At 42.2% G+C, this 24,308-nt stretch overlaps 1 protein-coding gene across 2 annotated transcripts in view; it reads left to right on the top strand.

Moving 5' to 3' along the window:
• EFCAB14 (EF-hand calcium binding domain 14) overlaps positions 1-24,308 on the top strand; it is a 278,772-nt gene that overhangs the window by 207,819 nt on the left and 46,645 nt on the right. Inside the window, exons 10-11 of one of the 2 annotated variants that reach the window (XM_078671657.1) lie at positions 12,895-13,017; positions 23,435-23,501. In XM_078671657.1, the coding sequence (XP_078527783.1) occupies positions 12,895-13,017; positions 23,435-23,501 (190 nt within the window). The remainder of the gene's footprint in view (positions 1-12,894; positions 13,018-23,434; positions 23,502-24,308) is intronic. The other variant, XM_078671656.1, reaches the window with a different exon arrangement.

A 24,308-nucleotide genomic window follows, 5' to 3' on the forward strand; every position in this document is an offset into this window, starting at 1 on the left:
CAGCGCTCAATGACTCAGCATAATGTGCATACAGCCTATCCAGCAACAAGTTCACCCACATCATTCCGGAGACACAATCCATAAAAAAAAAAAAACAGTGTACCACAGTTTGCCACGAGAACGTCAGTCAGATCTATACGAGTCTTCAAGACTTGGTTAGTGAACACAAGGAAGTTGTGAGGTTCCCCTTCCTGGGCGGTGGGTGTGAAGGAGGCAGGATTTAGAACAGTACACCACCAATGGTAATGTGTGTTGCCCACTGCACCAAATTTCCTAACGAGATAGCCATGTAACTTATAAGTACTGGGTCTTGGTGAAAAGGAGAAGCACCACAATGGGGTATGGTACATCTGCTGTCAGTGAAGAAGCCAACACTGTTTGCAGAGGACTCGACCAAATAGGCTGCAGTCGATAACCAAGGTGGAAGTCCAATGTGCCAGAATGATAAGCAATGGGCTTCGTCTCATTCCTGTGATCTTGTACTTGCACACCAAAGGCAAACCTATTTTATTCTTGACTGTATCGAGAAGGATGACTGTGATCAGCTAACCCTAATGCTGATGTGTTAGATAAGACTTCTTTTTTTCGAAGGCTACTTCTGCAGATCACCGCAATGACTCTGGGATGTCTTTATCCCCTTAATCCTTCAAAAAGCATACTATGGTGGTATACCCTAATATCTATTGTATACAGTAATCAGCCATACCCAAGAAAGTGCATACCTGAGAGACAGTTACAGTTTGAGGTAACTTATGAATAGACTTAATACGTCTGTGAACAGACGAAGCTCACCTGCCAAATTCCCATTATCAAGATACGTGCACAGGTTAGGTGTTTTTTCAAAAGGACTGTGGCTCTTCTCTTCCAACTGAGTAAGTTAGTACACTGAGTCAATCCTGCAGGCGTCTAAGGAGGCAGAAGAAAGTAATCGAAACATTGAACCAAAGTGGACCCATCGGGGAATAACAGAGTTTCTAAGTCTCTTTTAAGGACTGTACTGAAAAATGAGGGGCACTATGCAAAGCCTAGTCGCAGTCTGCTCCATGGAAGTTGGACCCCCAGAGAAGGAGATCGCTAAAGGAAAACCGCTTTATGCAGCCAACAAGACCAAGAAGAAAGCAGAGCACAAGTACACCACTGTAAAACACCTGGCAGAAATGGGGATGTAAGTGGTGGCTTGGATGGGTACCACCAGAAAACTCAGTATGATAACTTGATTCACCCCATGTAGGTCCTGCAAAAGACAATTTGCATTGGTTTTGACTGGTTCAAGGACCAGCAAGTTTGTGGAGTTACATTGGCTCACATTAGGCACAAAAATCCCCTGCTTAAACAGATCGGTTATAACAGGACATATGCCTACTTCAGCTTCTTTTTTTCAAAGTGTACTCTGGGAAACGGGGTAATTTCTTAGGTTAACCGTAATTTTGCCCTGTACCATAGCAGCAAAATCATTCCAAGTCACCAGAGCTCTGCCAGTAAGGCATTTGTTGCTAAAGCATGATCTAAATGGAGGAGTGGCCTAGATGGCGGTTGTGTAAAACACGAGGACACAAGTTCAGCGTAGCCTGTCTTGTTCTGCCAAATATCCTGTGCATAGGAGCTACGTAGACTCCCAACAGTGACACAGAAGGCCCAGCACAGTGTGGCTTCCGCCCTCCAAGCAGGAATGGGGATTGGCGCCTGAGGTGAGGCAAGGTAGAGTGGACTGCAGGGCTCAGGCTGGCTGCACTTCAGCTGCACTTACTAGCACTGTTGGGAGGAGTCTGCCATTCAGGGCCCGGTATCTAGATGTCCTGGGAGCTACAAGGCGAGGAGAGACTGGATAATTGGGAGCTGCCAGTAGAGAATGGGCTGGTGATGCTGGTGAGGTGCTCATGCCCCCAGTGAGGAGGTGAAATGGGGCCACAGAGGAAATGGGGTTTGGGCACAGGGCCTTGGATTTCCTCGCTACACTGATAATCCTGTGCTCTACAGGGGCCTGTGGTGTAGCTGCCATCGGGGGTACTTGCTTTTTATTCTGCAGCAGCAAGGAACACCCTGCTCTGGAGTGGTACTTAGTGTGTCTCACTTTCTAATGGAATTGAGCCTATGCAGCAAAGATTCTGAAATGGGAACAGTAAGTGAGGGCCCACAGGAGGGAGATCTAAATAACTGGGCTTGTGTGTGTGTTTTCCACAATCTCGAAACGTGGCTGGTGGACATAGTGGCTCACCCTCTGTTCATGGCTGGCAGCCAGACAGTTGGTACATTTGAGCCCCACAAAGGCAGCACAGCATGTCAGGGAGGTTTAACGAAGTCTTGATGTGAGGTGCCACATAAGCAATATGTGCTGCATAAAACAACTTATTGTGGGTGGGTGAGTAGTGAGGGACGAAATCAAAAAAAGGCAACGAAGATAGTCGGTTATCGGCCCCCCAGGCTTGGGCAGGCATATGAACAATGGTTAAGCCTAAAATGATGCAGCTGCTGCCAGCTATAGACTTACCATGGATATACTGTTCCTGGCCTCACAGTGGGCTAATTTACAGAGCCATATGGAATAGACTTTGGGTAAACAATCTGGAAATGTTGACACGATACAACAAGCCATATCAAACATGAAATGGACACCGTGGCAATTGATGTGTGTTTGTTGAGAGCTAACCGGAGGAAACTTGTGAACAGGTGTAAAACCACAAATAAGCAGTTACTTTCATACAGCTATTGGTGCATAAAATGCAGGCACAACGTAAAGGTTTTAGAAAGAGGTCAAAGTTGAAGCTCAGTACGAAGAGAGATTGAAGCGTAACAATGTTGGAATTATGGGCATACCAGAGTGGTAAGAAGTGCCCAACATGGAACTGTCAACCGAAAACTTCCTCACACAGGAGGTAATCTGGAGTAGGGCCCCAAAGATTTTTTTGTTTTTGTTTTGTTGAAAGGGACGATTGCGTACTGGACTGACATCTTCCTGGTGCGCTGTCCAGACTCACAGGGACCTGATATTGCAAGTGGCCTGTTCTAAGGGGTCCTGGTTTGTGAATGGCAATCCATTTAATATTGACCCTGACTATACTAGTGAAGTTCAGCGACAACAAAACAACTTCATTGAGATTAAAACCGTTACGTAGTCTGGACTTGCGTTATGTCTTGATGTGTCCCACCACGATAAAGGTTACCAACGAGAAGTCCTTCTTTTACCTACCACCGAGTGAGGCCTGGGTATTGGTGCATTTGAAAGGAGTCAGTATAACTCCAAACATGGCAGTGGATGCCGGCGACATGAAATGCTTGGTTCCCATGCAGATGTTGGTCCAGGAAACCTCGTCTCCATGAAGCAACAAGCGGCTTAGGAACACGTTAGGTGGTGGATGAAGTTCTGCTCCAAAATTGTAGCCAACTGGCCTCGTTAGTATCTGTGCATCAAACAGAGGGGGTTCAAAGAATGCAAATACAGGGGAGTTGAAGTGTATGCTGGTGCATGCACCTATTCCGAGGATGCAGATGTTATCATCCCGAACTGAACTTATGAGTGCAACTGGGGTTGTTATATAACTCGATCTTGATGTTGCGCTGTACTAGGAAGGGAAAGTACGTTTGTAGTGCTGATAGTCTTGCAGAGAGTGAAATGCATACATAGGGGAACAAAGAGGAGGAATGGCAGAGGAGTGGTGATGAAATTTACCCATGCTCCCAGTATCCAGAATATGAATGGATATTCAAAGGAGACTAAGTTTAGTAAAGTTATTGGTTCACTCTTTTGACGACAAAGATTTGGTTTGGCCCTCCGTCTGGTTGCGCGAGTTTTGGGGGTTGTTTTTATTTAACGAGAATTTGTATGGTAGACATTGGGAAGAGCTTTTGTTTTGAGGGCATAGGGTCGAACATCTGCTGCAGGTGCCTAACGCAGTATTTTTGGGGGTACACACTCCTTTCTAGGCAGGGTACTTGTTAGGTTATGGTAAAAAATACAACACTATTGACATGAAATATCTGGGGAATGGCCATACTGCTGAAAAGATGAGTGTACTCACTGGGCCGGAGCACCAATATTGACACCGAGGGTAGGATATAGGTAGTGGAGGGGATTTGGGATGAGGAACCCATGTCAATAATAGCTGTTAATTCCCCCAGTGTTCACCTCATGGCCTTTATTGGCACGCTACCCCAAGGGTTTTGCAGGATCTGCAAGCTCCTGGCTGGTGTATATGGGGTGATTTTAACTGTATTTGTGATAACAGCAGCTGAACGATCTAACCTGCCTCTGCTAAACACTAGAGGCATTAAGGTAACACACTTCCCGACCTGGATGGAAACCCTGAAGCCAGGTAATACTCATTTTACTCATCGGTCTACCAGCTGCACTCTAGAATAGATTTGTGGTTGTGTGATGAGGTCATGTGGATGAAGGTGTTAGCTACTGAGTATCTGTGGCACACTTTATACGATCATAGCCTGTAGAAAATGGTCATAGTATGGGAAGAGCAGGGCGCACATTCCAACCCTGAGGTTGAGAACTGGGGCATAGCCGGGAGTCCAATCTAAAAACAGGTTGGCATGCACATCGATCAATCAATATTTTGCAAAAAATGAGGGGTCTGCAAAAGACAGTACAGTCGAATGGCATACCTTTAAGGTGGTTCTACCTGGGCATTGTGTAAAGACCCCTCGAAGGGCATCAAAGACACATTGAACAGAGAGATGCTAGCCGTAGAACATTATTTCTGACAGGCTGAAAACCTGACTATTACATGCCCAGTCTATGCAGGGCAACTTGAGGGGGATTAAGAAGGAAAATGGCAAGTTGTTTAACCGAATAGGCAACATATATTTTATGGACATTTGTAGCACGTCAGTATGCAGAGGGCGATAGAACAAGTAGGAAAGTAGGATGCCTTCCTTTGTCTTGAGGTCAGTGGCTCCTAGAGTTCCAGTATTAGATTTCAGAGCCTCAAACAAAGTCATACTAAACACGGACGGCCTCTTAGACAGAGTACGGCCCCGGAGCAAGCGGCTATGCCAACCACAAGTTACTTTTAAATATTTTAGAGTTAATGTGTACCATACAGAGGAGGACTCAATAAAAAGGAAATTTAGGCAGAGTGCTGATGGTATGGCATCAATCTGCGTGTTTCTGGGGTACTCTCCTATTGTCCCCAATGGGCCAGGTGGGGACAATAGGAGAGTACCCCAGAAACAAGATGCTAATGCTGGTGCTACCGAGGATGTTGTACTTGTTTTCTTTGTGCCAATGGTTCTTTGAAAGTATTTTTTCAGAGTTACATATTGTGTTATTGGAGCTGGAATGGGTTTTAGGTGCCCCTAACTATAAGTGGTACTAAGTGGTGGCACAGCTCTAGTGGCAGCTGAGGTGGCTGGGTGCTGGAGATGGCCCAGAAAAGGCTGAGTTAACAAGCGCTTTAGGTCTTGAATCAATATTGGAGTAACTGCTGGGGCCGGCCTGGGCATCACCTGGTTTAACAAGACTGACCAGGACAGCAAAGCAGTATTGGCACTATTATGCACAGTTTAAGGGGAGGCCGGCTCCATAAGCCTCACAGTTGCCACTTTAAATGCTGCCAGAATTTAAGGAAATTGCTGCAACGTATGACAGGAGGCAATGGACGGAAGCACGTGTCCTCCGATTCAGAGACTTATGCGATCAGGTAAACGTATTACATTTCAGAAAATGGTGGAGAAATAGTGTGGAGAAGGTCACTTATTAGCATACAACGCATTAGCCCATAGTGTGCGCACCATCTTGTGCCAGAGGAATCCTTCAGTGGGGGACACTTCAGTGCCTATTTACACATGGTGGTGGAAGACAAACTGCATGATATCTACGTTAAATAGTGGCTTATATTCACAATTTTTACATCAATGTACTGACAACCAGAATAGATGGGCTAACAGCATAATCTTTGAATGGACTGAATAACAATGGGTTGCAGCTAAGGAATTTGTCAAGACAGTGTTCCGGAATCCTAGATTAAAATTTACGCAGTTTAATTACATGCATCAAACTTATCTCACTCCGAAGTGCTCTGGCCATATGTTTTAAAGGGTGCATTCTCTCAGTGTCACAGATGTGGTCAGCAAGCGGCACATTTTTATCATATGGTGTGAATGCTCAGTGATATCACTGGCATGGGGAGAGGTTTCGAAAGATTTGGCAATGGATCCCCTATTTCGTATTTTGGGCTTAATGCCTTGGACGAAAGAAACTAACATGAGTGCTGTTTTGTAGATCTAGCGCTCATATTATACAAATGTAGCATTGCAGTGGTGTGGATATTACAGCTGAAACCTCTGGTAGACTGTGGCGGAGTTGGCCGCTAATAATGCAATAATGCTGCATGGTAGGACATCACGTTTGCTGCTATGGGATATATATATATATTGTGAATTTGGAAGCGAAATCCGATGGCACACCACCCTGAGCGTGTAGCATTAATATCAGTAGATACTGGGGAAGTCACTGATTTTCTGTTTTAGTGCAGTACCTCCTGATAGAGTGTGAGCCAGTGTATATGGGATGGAGGGGGCTGTAATGCGGAAGTGGTGGCTGCTTACACGAGAATATGACGATACTCTTTATTTGACAAAATCAAATGGAAAAGTCCCGCTTAGCGTTAGTGTGATGAAAACGAGGCTCTCACTCGGGTAGGCACAGGTGCCGGAACTACTGGTATATCCAAAGTTTTCTTTTATCTGCCCTGTGCACAAATAAGTCAACTTGAGGGGCTTCTATTTTTGTTAGTTGCAAGGTTTTCTTGTTGTTTAGTTTGTAATGTTTCCCAGGTACATGACTTGGCGGCGTGCATAGCAATGTACATTTCTGTATCATTACTAATGGAGCAGGTGTTGCTTGCTCTATGTATGTATGTCCATGTCTGCTGATTTACTGTGGCGTGCAAAAATGTTTGTAAACTATAAAAACAAATAAAGATTTTTTTTTTAAAAGCAGTCTAACCACTTGCTGGTATTGCAGTTCTTTTTTTTTTTTTTTAACCCCTCTGGCACCTATGGTGAGACCCAGCGGTATGCAAATCAGACTTGGCACTGCTATAATAGAAAAGCTTCAGTCTTAACATCGTTTTTCTTCCAAAATGAATAGTCCAGTCTCAACTAGATTGGACCCAGGCATAAGTCCACTCATGAGAAGAGAGCAGTCAAGCCCAAAGTGCCAAGCCAGGTCCTCTACAAACCAGCACAAAAGCAACCAAATACCAGTTTCAGCCTATTTGGGCCTGTTCAGTCGGCTGCAGCTTGGTTCCAGTAGCACAGTGAGCCTCGTACCCACTTCTGTGTGTCATATTACTATGTTAAGAACATAAACTCTGCCAGTATCTCTTCCAAAACCCTCTTTAAAATTGTCAAAGATTTTACTAAGCCTACCGCCCTGTCCAGTAGGATTCCTCTGCGATGGCCTATCAGATTTTTTCTATGAAAACATTTTGGACATCTTCTCCACATTCGGCCCCTCCTAGAAACACCCAGTACAAAACACTGGGGTTTCTTATCATGACTCATTCGCCTCCTTCGCCCCCTATCCCCACCGAGTTTGCTCTTCAAAAATGGCTTGCCTGTAAATCGGGCTCTGCGAAGGACCTTTACCCAGCTTCACTTTTTAGCTCAGTTGCCCCCCTCATCATTTCGCCCCTGAACTCCATATGGACCTCTTCATTACAGTCTGGAATCTTCCCCTCTTCCTGAAAACAGGCCATGCTAATAGCTATCCCGAAAAAACCTGATGCTGACCCCTCGATTTTTAAAAACTATCGCCCCCATCTCCCTCCTACCTAAACCTGCCAAGGTTCTCCAAAAAATAGTCCAGGAGCAACTAGTCACCTATCTTGAATCCAGCCGCCTTCTACACAACTCCCAATCCGGGTTCAGATCCGGCTATAGCATGGAGACTGCACTGCTGGAGGTGTTGGAAACTATCCGTGAATGCATGGACACAGACGATGCGGCAATGTTAGTGCTCCTCGACTTGTCTGCGGCATTAGATACGGTCTTTCATGATATTTTGATTTAGAGACTACTCGGCCTCGGGATCCAGGGCACCCCTCTGTCCTGGATCAGATCATTTTCAAATAACCGCTCTCAACAGGTCTTCCTTCAGCCTTTTGTGTCCGAGGAGAAACCTCTGAACTGCGGTGTCCCTCTAGGCTCCGCAGTTAGCCCTTTATTTTTTAATATCGATCTCTCCCCCTTGGCCACGACACACAATTAGTGTTCTTATTGATCACCTCACATCTGAACTACGCAAACAGTCTGTACGCAGGGGCCCCTTAATCTCCCCATACCTGAAGAAGCTTCACTGGCTTCCAGTGGCCAAACGAATCCAATTTAAATCAATGGTTCAGGGTACGGGCCCAACCTACCTTAGAGCTCGGCTGAAGCATGCACAGTCTAACCACGCTCTTAGATCCAACCATCTGTGCCTCCTTGTCACCCCCCGCTTTCGGTGCGCTAGAATGGGCGACAGAGCTTTTACTGTGTTCTTCGCCAAAACTTGGAACAGTTTGCCTCTGCCGCTTCGGCTTACCAATTGTGAATCTATCTCCCGACGTGACCTTAAGACTTGACTCTGCTCGAGCGCTTAAACCTACTGAGTGTAGCCCCCATCCTTTGCCTGTCCAAGTGCCAGAACACCTCCGTCGGGGGTATCTGTGCACTCTATAAGCTTCTAAAATAAATAAATAAATAAAATATTGCCAGCCAAATCTCCCCGGTATTGACAAAGAATGCTTAAATGGCACTGCCCACATGTCAAGGCGTCAGGTGATTTTAGGGAGCCATTACCAATGTTCACGCTTATTTAAATATTATTTTTATTTCTAGTTTTCTATTTTCTGGATTTTCTTTTCCCGGATATAAGAGTTCTTTGGAATTGTAAATCTGTACCAGGTAATATTGTGGACAAACATTCAGGAACATTTTGTGTGAGGCACAATGCTTCAAAAGCAGGATACTCTCGGGCGGGAGTGGAGCAGGAAAGGGATGGTGGGGAGTATGGCCTAAACTTTTACTTGGCCATTTGGAATGCTTTAGCGGCCCTATAGAGCAGAGCATGCTCACTTTTGTCACTCTGGGCATCCAGATTTCCAGTGGAATTAATCATCACGGACAGAAGTGCAAAAATGTAAGAAGTCCAGGTCCTGTTGTCAGTTCTGGTCTGCTTAACTTTGACACATATCAAGGAGAAGAGGAGGTCTCCTCTTTCAAGCCATGGTGGGGAGCTGCATCAAGTGTTGGAGTTGTTTGGCAAATTGCTTTGTGAGCTGGCACAGTGTTGAGTTCCTAGAGTAAGTAGGTACTGACTGACTCTGGGAAGCCGTCATAAGTTAAGACCATCCACAATTGTTATACCCACAATCTGTAGGAAAGATGAGAAACGAGAATCTTCCAAGAATGACATCCGACTGATCATAATACCTAAAGCAATTCCATATCTTAGGTATAACACTCTTTGTTCAGAGACCTTTATATTTTTTTTCTTTTTTTTTCTTTGCCCTCATTTGCCCCTCTTCACCCTTCTCTCTTACGGTTGCGCCACAGGGTGTTTTCATCTCATATAATAGGAAATTCTTTTGCCCTTTTGGGAGGGAGTACACTCCCTTACCTAGCCTTCGTAGAGCAAAATTTCCACCGAGATTTCAGAGAGGCTTAATCATGGGACTTACTGACACCCTTGCCTTAAATTTTCACCTATACCCTTCACCCATAATAATTTAAAAAGAGGGTCCAAAATTTGTATCTCTTCTCATGCCGGCCACTCATATCCAACTTTGCCACCGCCCTCATAGCCCTAATCCAAGCTAAGCATGTCGGGGAATCAGCAGAGACCCATAGCTTACATATTTCCCTTCGGGCCAACAGAATAGCATAGAATACCAACTTAGCTTTATCGTCCACATCCCTGATTTGAATATCTAGCCTGCCAGTAATGACAAGTTCAGGGCTTACCTCAAAATCCTGGGCCAGTACCGTGGACAAGCATATACTCACATCTCCCCAGAAGCCTTTTATCTGGGCAGAGACCTTTATATTGCAGTTTTGAACAGACTACTCCTGTTCCATACCAACTTACCTTTGATACACTGGCAAATGTTTTGGAGGGGCAGTAGTAAACACAAAGTAGTTCTGCACTGAAACGAAGTTTGATACTTCAGTATAAATTATGTGGTGTGCAAACAGTTACAACCTCCCTCATTGCAGTGGAAGTATACTGTATACCAAGATATGATAGAGCATTCTTCTAGGATATACTCAAGCTTGATGTAGATCACCAACCCTTATATGAAACCTTTAAATAGAATTTACATCTTTGAAAAATAATGGACAACACTTAAGTATTCTGCTTCCCATTTATATCTGCTCCCACATTTTTTTTTTTTGTATTTTTTTTTTTGATGGAGTTTTATATAGCGCGAACTAGACCCGAACCGAATCAGGTATCAGAGCGCTTTACATAGCACAAGTTACGTTTTTCACATGAGGACACACTTTCATTTTTTTTTTGGGCACGGGGAGATTAAGTGATTTGCCCAGAATCACAGGAGGTTTTGGCGTCGTTACCGAGACTCGAACCCAGATCCCCAGGCCTGAGGTCGAGCGCCTTAGCCGTTAGGCCAGCTCCTCTCCCCTTTGGTCCAAGACTTCACAAAAATGTAAAAGAAATAGACTTTACAATACACCATCATTTACTGTTTTATCAGTTTGAAACTCTGTTCAGTCTTCAGCACTTATCACATTGTTCATGTCTCTGTAAGCAACCCCAGCCTATCTTGTTCTGTCAACTTAATGTGAGTAAATTAACCTTCGAAATTTCTATACATCTGTGTAATGAAAACCAACAGATACAACTGACCATGTGTCGGCTTGAGGATAGAGTATTGTGCCAGTCTCAACCACTGAAGCAACAAATAAATCAGGAGAACAGTTTAACATATTCCATTTGATTGATCCGATAAATTCTTTAAATCCAAAATCTTAATTTAGAGTCCTATAACTAAAAATGAATCTGGAGAGACCTGTATCCCCTACCTCACGTCGCTTGTCAAGCAGATGGGACTAGAGCAAGATTATAAAGCATTTAATTGGGATTCAGGATCTTTATTTACTAATACAGACCTGTCCAGCCTCTTGCTTTTATAAATATAAGCAGAGGCTGGCACCTCAAATCCAAGATCTTTTCAACACATCTGAACTCCACATGCGAGTCAACAAAAACCTAAGGCAAGCTAAAGCCAATAGGAGGCACAAAGATGTTAATCGATGGAAGGGGTTGGACTTCCTTTTCCCATGTAAATTCCTAGAAAGGGAAGTTAAGACCACTTAAGGAATAGGTGGGACAGCTTGATCTATTACTTGAACACAAATCTGCAATGAGCAGAACAGAAACTAAAGTGGCAAAAACGAGGAGACCTCTTCGCTGTTGTTGAAACTATCTATGCTGTCTTGATTTGTCTTGATTTTTCAGTAGTAACATAATTCTAATGCTTGGAATGATAACTAAGCAAACATGTGACTCTATAGAATACCTAATGTGTTTGTGACTAGTTATACCTGGCCACCATGCTAGAGAAGGTAGGTCAGAGAGCGCCTGATGCGTGCTAGATTTTGATGTTAACCACTGACAATGTAAATTTTTATCGTGTGTGTATTTATTATATTCGGTTATATATTAAATCTGCCATGGAAACTGCAGTGTACCACTGTGTTACCTGGTTATAAGGTTTTCATAAATTGAAAAGCTACTTTCTGTTGAATATACAACTATTAGATTTTCATGTTATGAGGCATCCTGAAATGTCCAACACAATCCATGTGTTCTTGTAAAATTAATAAAATGCATATTAAAAGAAAAATATTTTTGGACCCGGTACTGTTAGACAGATTTTGGACACAACAGCTTTAAGTGTAGCTCCCTTAGTGCGGTGTTGGTCTTGAATTGTTGGATACAACTATTTCAGCTGTTCATTATAGATTTTATGGCTCTCCTAAGCAGGTCTTTTGAGTGAGCCTTAGGTTTGACTTCTGGTGCAAGTTTCTCTAAATTGGCAATAGGTATGTAATTGTTCTATTCACTGCATACCTCCTGAGCAGTTTTGCTCTTCATTCTATGGCTCTTAGAAAATTAGGTAATAGACCCAATTGTGGATTTTACTGTATGCAATTAAATCATATATTTGATTTCATGGAAATGACCTTTGCAATACAACACAAGAAGTTATTAAAGCAGTGATTGAGAGTGCACAGACAAAAAATTCAGACGCAAGTCTTTTAAGATATTTACAGTAGTATGGGCATGGAGGAGGAAATGTAAGATGGCCCCAGAGTCTCACCAAGACCCATACTGTAGTGGTAGACCTCAAAGTTCAGATACCAAAGCTTTAGATAGAACATTAGACCTGATGTTGACATAGTTTTCTTTTTAAAAAGACTCTAAAGGATACATGTTAGTTAATCTAAGGACCTCTACATAATGTTGGAAGGGTTGCTATAATGCACAAAGTGAATAAACTATGGGGGTTAAACATACTTAAATAAGGCTGCTAAAACAAGGTTAGTACAGTCGATTCTGAATGTATTATCTTGTAAAGTATGTAAAGGTCCACGTGGGTGCAGCTGGTATTATGAGAAAACAAATTCATTATGGTGCTGCTATTTTAGATGAGAAACTGGTTGCAGAATCCACATATTTTGATTACCTCAAATGTGGCTTTCTCACAAAAATGATGGGATGCTTTTTTTTTTGTTGTTCGGCAAATGTTGATTGAGCCATTTCTAAAGTTATACTGTAAGGTTTCCTAAAACCTAAGGTTTTATTTCAAATCCAAACTATTTCATAAATGTTATGGACTATACAAGATACAAATTAATTAGGATTTTTTTTTACAGATGCTAATGTCACAAACACCACATCAAGACCTACATCTCTTCCAAGATTTTCACTTCGATCACTTGGTCGAACTGGGAGTGAAAGGGGAAAGCTTTCATTAATAGGAATCTCCAGTCGTGAAGGTATAGTTAATGAAAACAAACGTATTTTCGGAGTGTGATTCAATCCTTTATCACAGCTGCTTGCTTTATAATTGGGGAGTATCAAATGTGAATGTTTTAAGGACTAGTCCAACAGTTCAAAACCTCATTAACATATCCTCAAATAGATCCATAATATCATAAATATATTTTTATGTTACGTGATTTGTAAAGCGCATGGCTGCCCCAGCAACGGGGCGTCCCAGCGTTGATCCATATGACCAAAAGAGAGAAAAGAGAAGGTGACCGGGCTAGGATGGAGGGGATTAACTTGGAAAGAGATAGGTCTTTATTGCCTTCTAGAAAGCCCCATGGTTTTGGATACTTCGGATGTTACCAGGGAGGGCATCACTGATTAATATCTTACTACTTTACATATGCATTGTAGTATTGTCTATTGCCAATCACCAGCACAAAGTTTTCCGTATCTCACATATTTATGTTTGGCTGAATGTAAAAAAGCCGGCATTCGCAGTCTACAAAAAAGTGAGATCCCACATGCTAGACTTTGTCCAAAATATCTATTTTATGTAGTTAATTTAGCACTTTACATAGAGCAATTGTATAATGACAAGAAGATTACAAATTTGTGATGCTATATATGACATGTGGTGTAATGTTTAAATAGGATTACAGAAACAGGAATTTAGTTATAGGGGAAGAGTGGTAAACATAAGAATGTTTAAACCTGAGGCTTTGATTTTGGATCTTATACTTTAATCATTTGCAGATGTTGGGGTTACAATCCAGATGCTCGGGTCCCAATGCTAGCAAATTAATTGGTAGACCACATATGCCTTGCCTATTGTTACCTGCAACCATTTGCCAACCCTTACACTCTTTGCAGAGAAAAAAAGACATCCAGTCTAACATGGTTCTTGAATTTCAAGTTCCTTAAGTCTGTACTGAAGGGTGGATGGTGTATTATGTCAAATGCACTGAAAGGTCAAGGAGAGTTGAGGCTGCTAATGAAATCCGGGCAACTCTTGATTTGATTGTCATAGACTGCAGTTCATGATTATTCTGTGCTGCTTCTGGGGTGCGCCCCAGTTGGGCATCAAATGGGATTCCTTAAAAGTTGATATTTTTATGAACACTGCTCTCTTGAATAGCTTCCCCAAAAAGTGTCTTTTTGAAATGGTTATCTAGTTCATTGAATCATCTCTAGCCAGTCCAATATACACTATTTTGAGATCCTATGCGTTGGCGCTAGTAGAAAATAGGAATTGATAACCTTGCCAGCTGGGGAGGTTGCTAACATTGATAAAAGAAAGTCCTTGCAGATGTCTAAATCCAGGCAACGGTCACATCTCTTTTGCTGAAGAATTACACGAGTTCTCTAAGTTTGTGCACAGTCAAGGTACTATTTGCCCAGAACGGGATAACTGTGTTGATGGGCCTGTCATGTAGTGGGACTATCGTGTTCAGGACATACCTTTGTGCTGAAGCAGAAGTCTAGAGCAGGTGCTTTATTAACAGGGCTTTCTGGATTGTCACTCAGAAGTTGCCAGTGGATGATGGTCACCTTGGTAATGTCTGGTTTCTGAATTCTGTGATAGACTTGTGAAGGTCCTGGGAAGGTCAGACCGATTCCACAGATTTGATTCTGCTAATTGCCATGCATACATCAGAGTAACATTATTTTTGTCTCATTTGCCACATCCTTTTCATTATTGCCTGTCTAGATCTCTATTCTGTGCTTTGATGGTGCACTTGATGTCACTGGTCAAAGAGATGTGGCTTCTCTGTCTTCTAGAGAATCTTACTGATTTTATAGGTAATAAAAATATCAAGCGGTGAGGTCACGAATTTGGTGTAATAAGTTCCACCACAGTTACAGGTCTGTGGGCATGGTTCAATTGAGGAAGGTATTGAATGCCCTGAGACAATGATCGAGTGGTTGGAGAGAGAATACGTAGTTTGGGAGGAAGGAGGTGCATGGACACCACTCTTGGTGACTTATAGATTCTGGTTGTCTTTTGTGTAGTGCCAGTGGTACTGGTGCATGTTCAATGCTTCATGGTTCAAAGGAGGGACTTTGTTGGGACGGTTCTGGCTTTCCAGTCCAGGTACTGAAGTTCAGAAAATGCTTCTGCAAATTCTTAGTTAGGTTGTGGAGGTCTATAGGCCTGGATATCATTTCAAGTGATTAGCCACACTCTAAGTCTTGTTTGATTGATTTGTCAAGAATGAGAATATGGTGTGTCTAATATACATTTGATTGATCATAGCTCATGTTCTTGTTTAGATAACTGGGAAAAGCATGCAGTGGTGATGATGTGCTTATAGAGGATGGCATGCCCTCCTCCAGTCATCTTGATAGTGCAGTTCTTTGTGTTTTATGTCCTGGTGGTATAGCGTTGTGTAGGAGGGCCCCGGTGTAATCTCAGAGCTATGCTTCCATTATATAACAGATCCAAGGTGAAGTTGGTGATAAGGTTCAAAATGTGCTGTTGGTACTTAACTGATGGTTTGTGAATTGATGAGGATACAGAGACCACACAGCTGGCAAATGGAAAAGGGTACTTGTCTTGCTATGGCTCAAGGAGTGGAGGTGGTCCAGAGCTAAGAGCAGCAAAAGTAGGGGCAGGAGAGGTGGGTTCTAGACCTACTTCAATACTCTGTTGGTGGATAGTGGAGGCTTTACCCAGGTTAGGAAGGGTAGGCGAATCTGCGGATTTCAGGACTTTAAAGTTGCAGCAAGAGGGTACCGAAGTGGACTGGGAATATTACACATTTCTTCTTGCAAATAATACTCTGATTGAAAAGGGGTAGCCGTATAGGACTGTTGACCATTAAGTGATTCTCTTACTATTGGGGTACTGGAATGCCTTGGATACAATCAAATTAGTTCTTAATGTGCTCATGATTATTTTATAACTCAACAAAATGTTGTGTTTTAGTCTATAATTTATCAATTCGAAAATTTGTTGTTGATCTGTACTTTAAATTCCGATAAATTTTACGCATGTTGTGCTTTTTAATTGGGAAGAAGGGGTCTCCTACTGTGTTAGAAATTGTCATGGCCTATCTTGGCTCGGAACAATAAAGGTCAGATTTGCTTTGAACAGAGAAGCTGTGGAGACCCAGGACTGGGTCCTTGACTCACTACAGAACGTGTTCTTTGGAGGATAGGAGAGAGAAAGTGAGGGGATTAATTGTAGATATCTACGCAGTAGGTTTTGAATATTGGAATGTATTCTGGTGAAGGTGCATGGGCTTATGCCTTATTGTTTGTGTAGGGCCATCTCAAAGAAGATAGAAAGATTTTACTGGAAGATGGCTTTCTCTGAGAGAGACTTGGGTAGGATGTGAGTGAGAAGGGCTGTGTGACATGGTTGAAAAAGGCCTATGAATTTAGTGGTTTGTAGTGCAGTGGTGTGCAGCCACGAGATGGAAATGTGGTGGTAAATGGAAAGAGAAATGAGAGAGGCAGAAGTAGTAAAGCAAGAGGATGGGAGGGGTGCGAGGTAAGAGTACAGAGGTACAGGATGTAGTGATTGTAATGGGCGAGGCAAGGGCTATATGTGCTGGGTGCAGTGCAGAGTTGAAGGGTACTTCAGAGGAGAACATCTGAGAGCAATGGAGAAGGCAGTAATATGAGTAAACGCAAGATAAGGAAACGTTGGACACTCAACAGTTCGTGGCCTAAGAGGCTCTTCAGGTTTAGAGTGCATCAAGGTCTTTCCAGTGGAACTGTATTCCACTCTGTGATAAATTGGGTTGCTGATTGACTGCGGTGTGAGCCCAAGCAGCAACCACTATCTCTGTCAGGATAAGGCACAAGCAAAGCCCAAATTAACCTGTGCTCAACCCCCTGTTAGCTTGGCACAGAGCAGTCTGGCTTAACTTAGAGGCAATGTGTAAAGTATTAGTGCAACACGTCAAACAGTATAACAGTGAAAATACCACACAAAAAGGATCCATCTCGAAGTTAGAAGATACATAGTGCTGAATTTAATAAATAAACAAGACCAAAACAGCAGAAATCCAACCAGTAGAACCGGAGTTTCAAATTCTTAAAGAATAAGGTGTAAAACAGCACCTAAAAGCACAAAGTGCCAACCCTGGCTTTCTGGGCCTGCTGGACCGGGTCAAAGTCAAACGTTCAAGCTCCACTGCAATGGTGCGCAAGTCAGGTACAGTCCCAGACTAGTCCCACTGAAGATTTACCTTCTCAAGTTTTGTGCCAAGAGTCCCATTCACATTCAAGAGGGTTGCGTGGAGCTAGATGAACTTGGGGGAGGAATCTGAGGGATGGGAGGGGGTAGGAACTCGCTACAGCTGGATCCAGGAGCTGGTTAGGGAGCCTTTAATGACCCTGAGGCTCTGATCAGAAGGCCTGCAGACTAGCCCTCGAAGTCACTTTGCGGACTTGGGTTCAAGTTGAAGTTGTAGGTTCAGTTCTCCTTCCCCAGACAAGAGGTCAGCAGAGCAGCAGTCCAATAGAGTGGAATTCCTTGTAGCAGCACAGCAGTCCTGGCAGAGTATCCACAGGTCCAGAAGTGTACCTAAGATTAGGTGTCGGAGCTCAAGTATTTATATCCAGTTGTGTCTTTGAAGTGATGAGAAGCTTCTAGAGGTTTCCCTTCGAAATCCCCAGGTATCCTGCCTTCCCTCCCTGGCTCCAGACCAACTGCAGGGGGTTATGCATCCCTTTTTGTGGAGGAAGGACACAGCCTATTCAAGTGTAAGTGGAACTGTGCCCAGCTCCTCCCTCCCATCCTGTCAGTGATGGCCTATCCAGGCACACGCAAGCTCCCTATTGTGGGGAGGCTGTCTAAGAGGAATACACAAAGCTCTACACCCAGCCATGTGACCTATGTACAGACACTAAATGGCAAAGGCAGGATAATGTCAACTTTCTAAAGGTCAAACTACACAAGTGGAAAGTGACCCTGCACACCTAGTTTTGACTTTAAACCTCGATGTATCAGAAAACGTCAATCACGTTTAATTCATTTGCGTGCTACCACTGGAAAGGAGAGATATGACCCATCAGTCTCTCTATGTATTAAAAAGTCGCAAGAGGGCAAATGCTGTCTCAGTGAATTAATCAAAATAATCAAAAAAGAGTCTGTTGCTCAAAGGCATAACAATTTATCATACCATCGTGTATCTTGCTTACCACAAGCAATATATGTAATCCATTAGCATTATTCAAACAAAAAACTATTGTGCACTTGATTGCAATACATCTTTCAAATATACAAAAATCATTCAATATGCAATATCACAATCCAAAACATATAATTTTTACGAAAGAAAGCTACAAATTATACTAAAAAGGTCCCAATGCATTTCGGGTTCCAAACAGAACCCTTCATCAGGGGATGAATGTTGGAAGTCCGTTGAGACTGGAAGTATACAGTTGTATTAGCCACAGGGAACCTACAACACAATGAGTGGCATTGTAATACAAGACACAGTAATCTCCTATGTCACAATGTCAATGAACAGTGAAGAAATTAGAATTTGCACTCTCCAAAGGTTAAGAACGTGAGAAAGAACAAAATGTGATGTAAGGTGAAATCTGTGCAAGTGAAAAATATCACCTAAGTCCAGTGACTTCATGTGCTCTGAAACAGGCTTACCATTTATCCATCAGGTTTTCTACAATGCTCTCAATCAGAAATATGTGAGCAATGATAGTACAGACAAAACCAGTTTCTTTCAAGGAAAGTAATTGCCAAGAATCACTCAAAACCAAGAAAAGATAGTTCCTAGGAGCCACTAATCAATCCTGTGGAGTAACATGCACAAAGAGGAAAACAACCGGGTTCTTACCCGTAAGTGTACCGCGAACACGTTGCTATGGTGTGTGACTTAAGGAGCTCAAAACGAGTCTGCCATCCTGAATGTAAATTAATGCGCAAAGAAACACATGTGGAATACCAGTAATCTAAAAACTGACTCTTGTGCATGCATAGACAAGCCTCACCGTGTAGTCTTCTCGTTACCCGATAAATGACGATGTAATCCCTGCGTGTTGGAAAACGCCCGAGGGTATTCAAGTTTCTGAGAAAATAAGAAACGCTACAGTGAAAACGCTGTGATATCTATTTGTGGCGCTTAGTGTGAACAAAGCGCTCTCCTGATGGGCTTACCGTGTTGAATCGCAGAAGTGCAGACCGCCAACCGGTTGCCACCTCCACTAACAGTCGTCAATGCCGAAGTATGTGTGCGCACCCAGCATCCTGTGCGCATTTAAAGGAACCGCTCAAGATTTCTAAAACTGTTACCGGAGCTTAACGTTACGAGCACCCAATCGTACAATACGAGATGTTGAACAAACTTAATAGATGCCAAAGTTGGTCAACAGAACCCTCTGGAAACTGAATACTATGAACTTTGCTAGGACTATGCCATTACCAAAGTATAACATTGCGACCACCAGCTCGTTCTAGCCGTGATATAAAAAACCTAGATGTTGAAAAGATCCCAAAAAAAAGAGAGAAACCTCCATATAAAAGAATTCTCCCATAGTCTTTTGGATTGCAACGAGAATCTCAAGTGAAACTCGCTGTAATGTTCCAATTAGACTGTGATATACTCAACTATTTATAGTATATCTAACACTAGCCAAAAGAATTCCTAAGTAAACCCATGGTGCCTTTTAAGGAGACACTTTTGACTGAAAGTATAATGTGCGTGCTGCCAGAAGGCTGGATATGCATGTAGATTATCCTGTACTGTATGTCCTCAAAGGGTGCCACTAAGTGCCAGGGGCACATACATTAATTCTGAAGAAAAAATCCTCAGTGCAATAGGGTACAAGAAGACGACACGTTCAAACATGACACCCAAGGAACTACAGATTTGAATTCTCTTAGGGGTCGATTCGTGCGCTATACAAGTACACTACATTTACATTTACAAGACACGTCGATCGTTTTTAAACCCGCTGACAAAGAGGGAGCCCTGGTTGTTCTTGATAAGAGATTTTTACGATATGAATGTAGACCAACATGTTAAAAATCAAGACACTTTTATTTTATTGGACCGAGACCCCACCAAAGAACTAATTACCCTGCTAACTAACATTGTCACAAAAGCTGTAAATGATGGAGCTATTGATCAAAACACTGGGAAATTTTTAATCAATGAGAAACCGAGAATTCTGCATATTTATATGCTTCCCAAAATGCATAAAGACAGATTGAAACCACCATTTCGACCAATTGTAGCTGGATGCAATTCAATTCATGAAGCAGTTGGATACTATTTGGATTATTTCTTACAACCTCTCGTCCAAACGTGGACAACGTACATCAAGGACACGACAAACTGTTTATTGAAATTGGAAGCAGTTCGTCAAGTATTTGACGATGATGTCTTACTGTGCACTATAGATGTAGCAGCTTTGTATACATCAATAGCCCACAATGAAGGGCTTGAGGCGATCGAATGGAGGCTGATTGATTCTCCTTTAACTTCAGAAAAAGCTATTTTTTTCTTGAACTGTTACATTTTTCTCTGTACCACAGTTATTTCATTTGGCAGGACAAATTTTATTTACAGAAAACCGGAACTTCCATGGGTTTTCCCGGAGCCCCTTCCTATGCAAATACCTTCATGGCTTATTTTGAACACAACCATATTTTGAACACAACCATATTTTGACTGATCCACAATGGCAACAACACATGGCAGTGTATTTATGCTACATAGATGACATATTAGTTATTTGGAAAGGCCCCAAATCAATCTTGGAAGATTGCATTGTCAAATTGAATGGTCAAAATCCAAGGATTCAATTTACACATGATATTCAAAGTGAAAAAATTCATTTTCTAGATATAGAAATCAAGACACCCAGCGGTTTGGCAACCTCAGTCTACAGGAAGCCCACAGATGTGAATAATGCTTTGCACTTCACAAGTGCGCATCCAGTATCACTTAAACAACACCTCCCGGTTTCTCAATTTACAAGAATTAAGAGGATCACATCAGATGCTACCACTTGTACTCATCAAATTCAAGTTCAGATGATGAAATCTAAGGCAAGAGTATATCCACTTGAGATACTAACAAAGGCTGAACATAAAATTGCTTTAAAACAAAGGGAGGAACTTTTGCAACCGAGTAAGAAACAAGGGGGCATATGTAGGTAGGCGTTTGCGATTCGCAAACGCCGAAATTCGGTGAATTTCGGCGTTTGCGAATCACAAATGCCCCTTTGGTATGTAGGTGGCACTTAGCAAAATAAGGAATCGCAAAAATTGCGATTCCTTATTTTGCTTATAGCATTTAAGGAATCGCAATTTTGCGATTCCTTAAATGCTATGTAGGGGTGCCTTAAAAATTGCGATTTCGGCATAAGGAATCGCAAAATACCACCTACTTCAAGTAGATGGTATTTTGCGATTTCCTTTAAAAATGCATTTTAAAAAAAAATTCAATGTGCCATGTGGCGCACAGACATGCCCTTAGGGCATTTATGTGCGCCAAATGTACTTACAGGCACATTCCAGGGGTGCAAAAGGTGTCCTTTGGACACCCTGGCACCCTTGGAATTGCGATTCACAAGTTGCGATTTTCTCACAGAAAATCGCAATTTGAGAATGTATCCGCATTCATTCCTATGGGCCTTTTGGCCCGTAGGAATGAATGGGACACTCATTCCTTAATTGCGATTCGTAATTTGCTAATTGCAAATAAGGAATGTTAGATATTCGCAAACAAATTGCGAATTGTTACCTACATTCCATTTTGCTGTTCTCAAATAGCGATTCCTTAAAAATCGCTAGTTGAGAATCGCAAAATGGAAATTACCTACATATGCCCCAAGATCAACAACGAGAAGTCTTTGTACTCAAGTACTCAACACAAGCATCTCAGATTATAGCAATAATAAGGAAAAGATGGGAGATAATCAATCATGAACCTGATTTTGTCAACCTCTTTCAAGGTCCACCATTATTTGCCCACAATCGATCCAGGAATTTTCGGGAACTTCTGAAATCTAAAAACACAGTTGCAACAATGATCCATAAAGGCATGAGAAAATGCCATGATTGTGGCCAATGTAGCAATGTAATTTTGGGTAATGTTCATGCATCCACATACAGGCAAGCAGTTGAAATTACAACACACATCTGATTGTAACACAGAGAAAGTCATCTATGCAATCAATTGCCCCTGCGGTTTGGTGTATGTAGGGAGGACGAGCCGTAATATTAAAACGCGGATAATAGAGCACAAAAGTAGAATCCGCAATCAAAATACTACATCTCCTCTTGCCTCACATTGGCTACAGGTCTCACACACTATACCACAATTACGCTTCACTATTTTGGAACAGATCACCACATGTTCAGGAATAGACATCAACACTGCATTAGCTCGTAGGTAAACTCACTGGATAAAAACATTAGGAACAGTGACCCCGGGTTTGCTCAATGACCATTTTGAGATGTTATGCTTTCTCTGATTTGTACTGTTATTCAACTATACTTCATTTTGTACAGGATTTGCACTCTCGTTTATTATCTTCACTATATCTTTATCCTTTTTATGTCTCCACCTGGTGCCACCACACTTCATCTTTCAGGTCACACTCAGGATTTCTTCAGAATTAATGTATGTGCCCCTGGCACTTAGTGGCACCCTTTGAGGACATACAGTACAGGATAATCTACATACATATCCAGCATTCTGGCAGCACGCACATTATACTTTCATTCAACAGTGTCTCCTTAAAAGGCACCATGGGTTTACTAAGGAATTCTTTTGGGTAGTGTTAGATATACTATAAATAGTTGAGTATATTCTTTTATTTGGAGGTTTCCGTCTTTTCTTTGGGATCTATAAAGCTTTTCAACATCTAGGTTTTTTATATCACGGCTAGAACGAGCTGGTGTTCGCAATGTTATATTCTGGTAATGGCATAGTCCTAGCAAAGTTCATAGTATTCAGTTTCCAGAGGGTTCCGTTGGTCAACTTTGGCATCTATTAAGTTTGTTCAACATCTCGTCTTGTACGATTGGGTGCCCGTAACGTTCAGCTCCGGTAACAGTTTTAGAAACCTTGAACAGTTCCTTTAAATGCGCACAGGATGCTGGGTGCGCACACGAACTTCGGCATAGACGACAGTTAGTGGAGGTGGCAACCGGTCGGCAGTCTGCACTCCTGCGATTCAATACGGTAAGCCCATCAGGAGAACAATTTGTTCACACTAAGCACCACGAATAGATATCACAGCGTTTTCACTGTAGCGTTTCTTATTTTCTCAGAAACTTGAATACCCTCGGGCCTTTTCCAACACGCGGGGATTACATAGTCATTTATCGGGTAACGAGAAGACTACACAGTGAGGCTGGTCTATGCATGCACGAGAGTCAGTTTTTAGATTACTGGTATTCCACATGTGTTTCATTGCACATTATTTTATTTTCAGGATGGCAGACTCGTTTTGAGCTCTTTAAGTCACACACCATAGCAACATGTTTGCGGTACACTTACGGGTAAGAACCCTGTTATTTTCTTCTTCGTGCATGTTACTCCACAGGGTTGAGTAGTGGCTCCTAGGAACTATCTTTTCTTGGTTTTGAGTGATTCTTTGCAATTACTTTCCTTGAAAGAAACTGGTTTTTGTCGGTACTATCATTGCTCACACATTTCTGATTGAGAGCACCGTAGTAAACCTGATGGATAAATGGTAAGCCTGTTGCAGAGCACATGAAGTCACTGGACTTAGGCGATATTTTTCACTAGCACAGATTTCACTTTACATCACATCTTCTTCTTTCTCACGTTCTTAACCTTTGGAGAGTGCAAATTCTAATTTCTTCACTGTTGATTGACATTGTGACATAGGAGATTCCTGTGTCTTGTATTACAATGCCACTCATTGTGTTGTAGGTTCCCTGTGGCTAATACAACTGTATACTTCCAGTCTCAACGGACTTCCAACATTCATCCCCTGATGAAGGGTTCAGTTTGGAACCCAAAATGCATTGGGACCTTTTTTGTATAATTTGGAGCTTTCTTTCGCAAACATTATATGCTTTGGATTGTGATATTGCATATTGAATGATTTTTGTATATTTGAAAGATGTATTGCAATCAAGTGCACAATAGTTTTTTGTTTGAATAATGCGAATTGATTACATATATTGCTTGTAAAAAGATACACGATGGTATGATAAATTGTTATGCCTTTGAGCAACAGACTCTCCACAGCCCTCTGCAACTTTCTATAGGTGGCATTTCAGAATTGTGATTCTAGTATCACCAGACATGGAGTTACTTGTTCCCATTCGAAAGTTACA

This window comes from Lissotriton helveticus, chromosome 1_2 (assembly GCF_964261635.1).
Source record: "Lissotriton helveticus chromosome 1_2, aLisHel1.1, whole genome shotgun sequence".
NCBI lineage: Eukaryota > Metazoa > Chordata > Amphibia > Caudata > Salamandridae > Lissotriton > Lissotriton helveticus.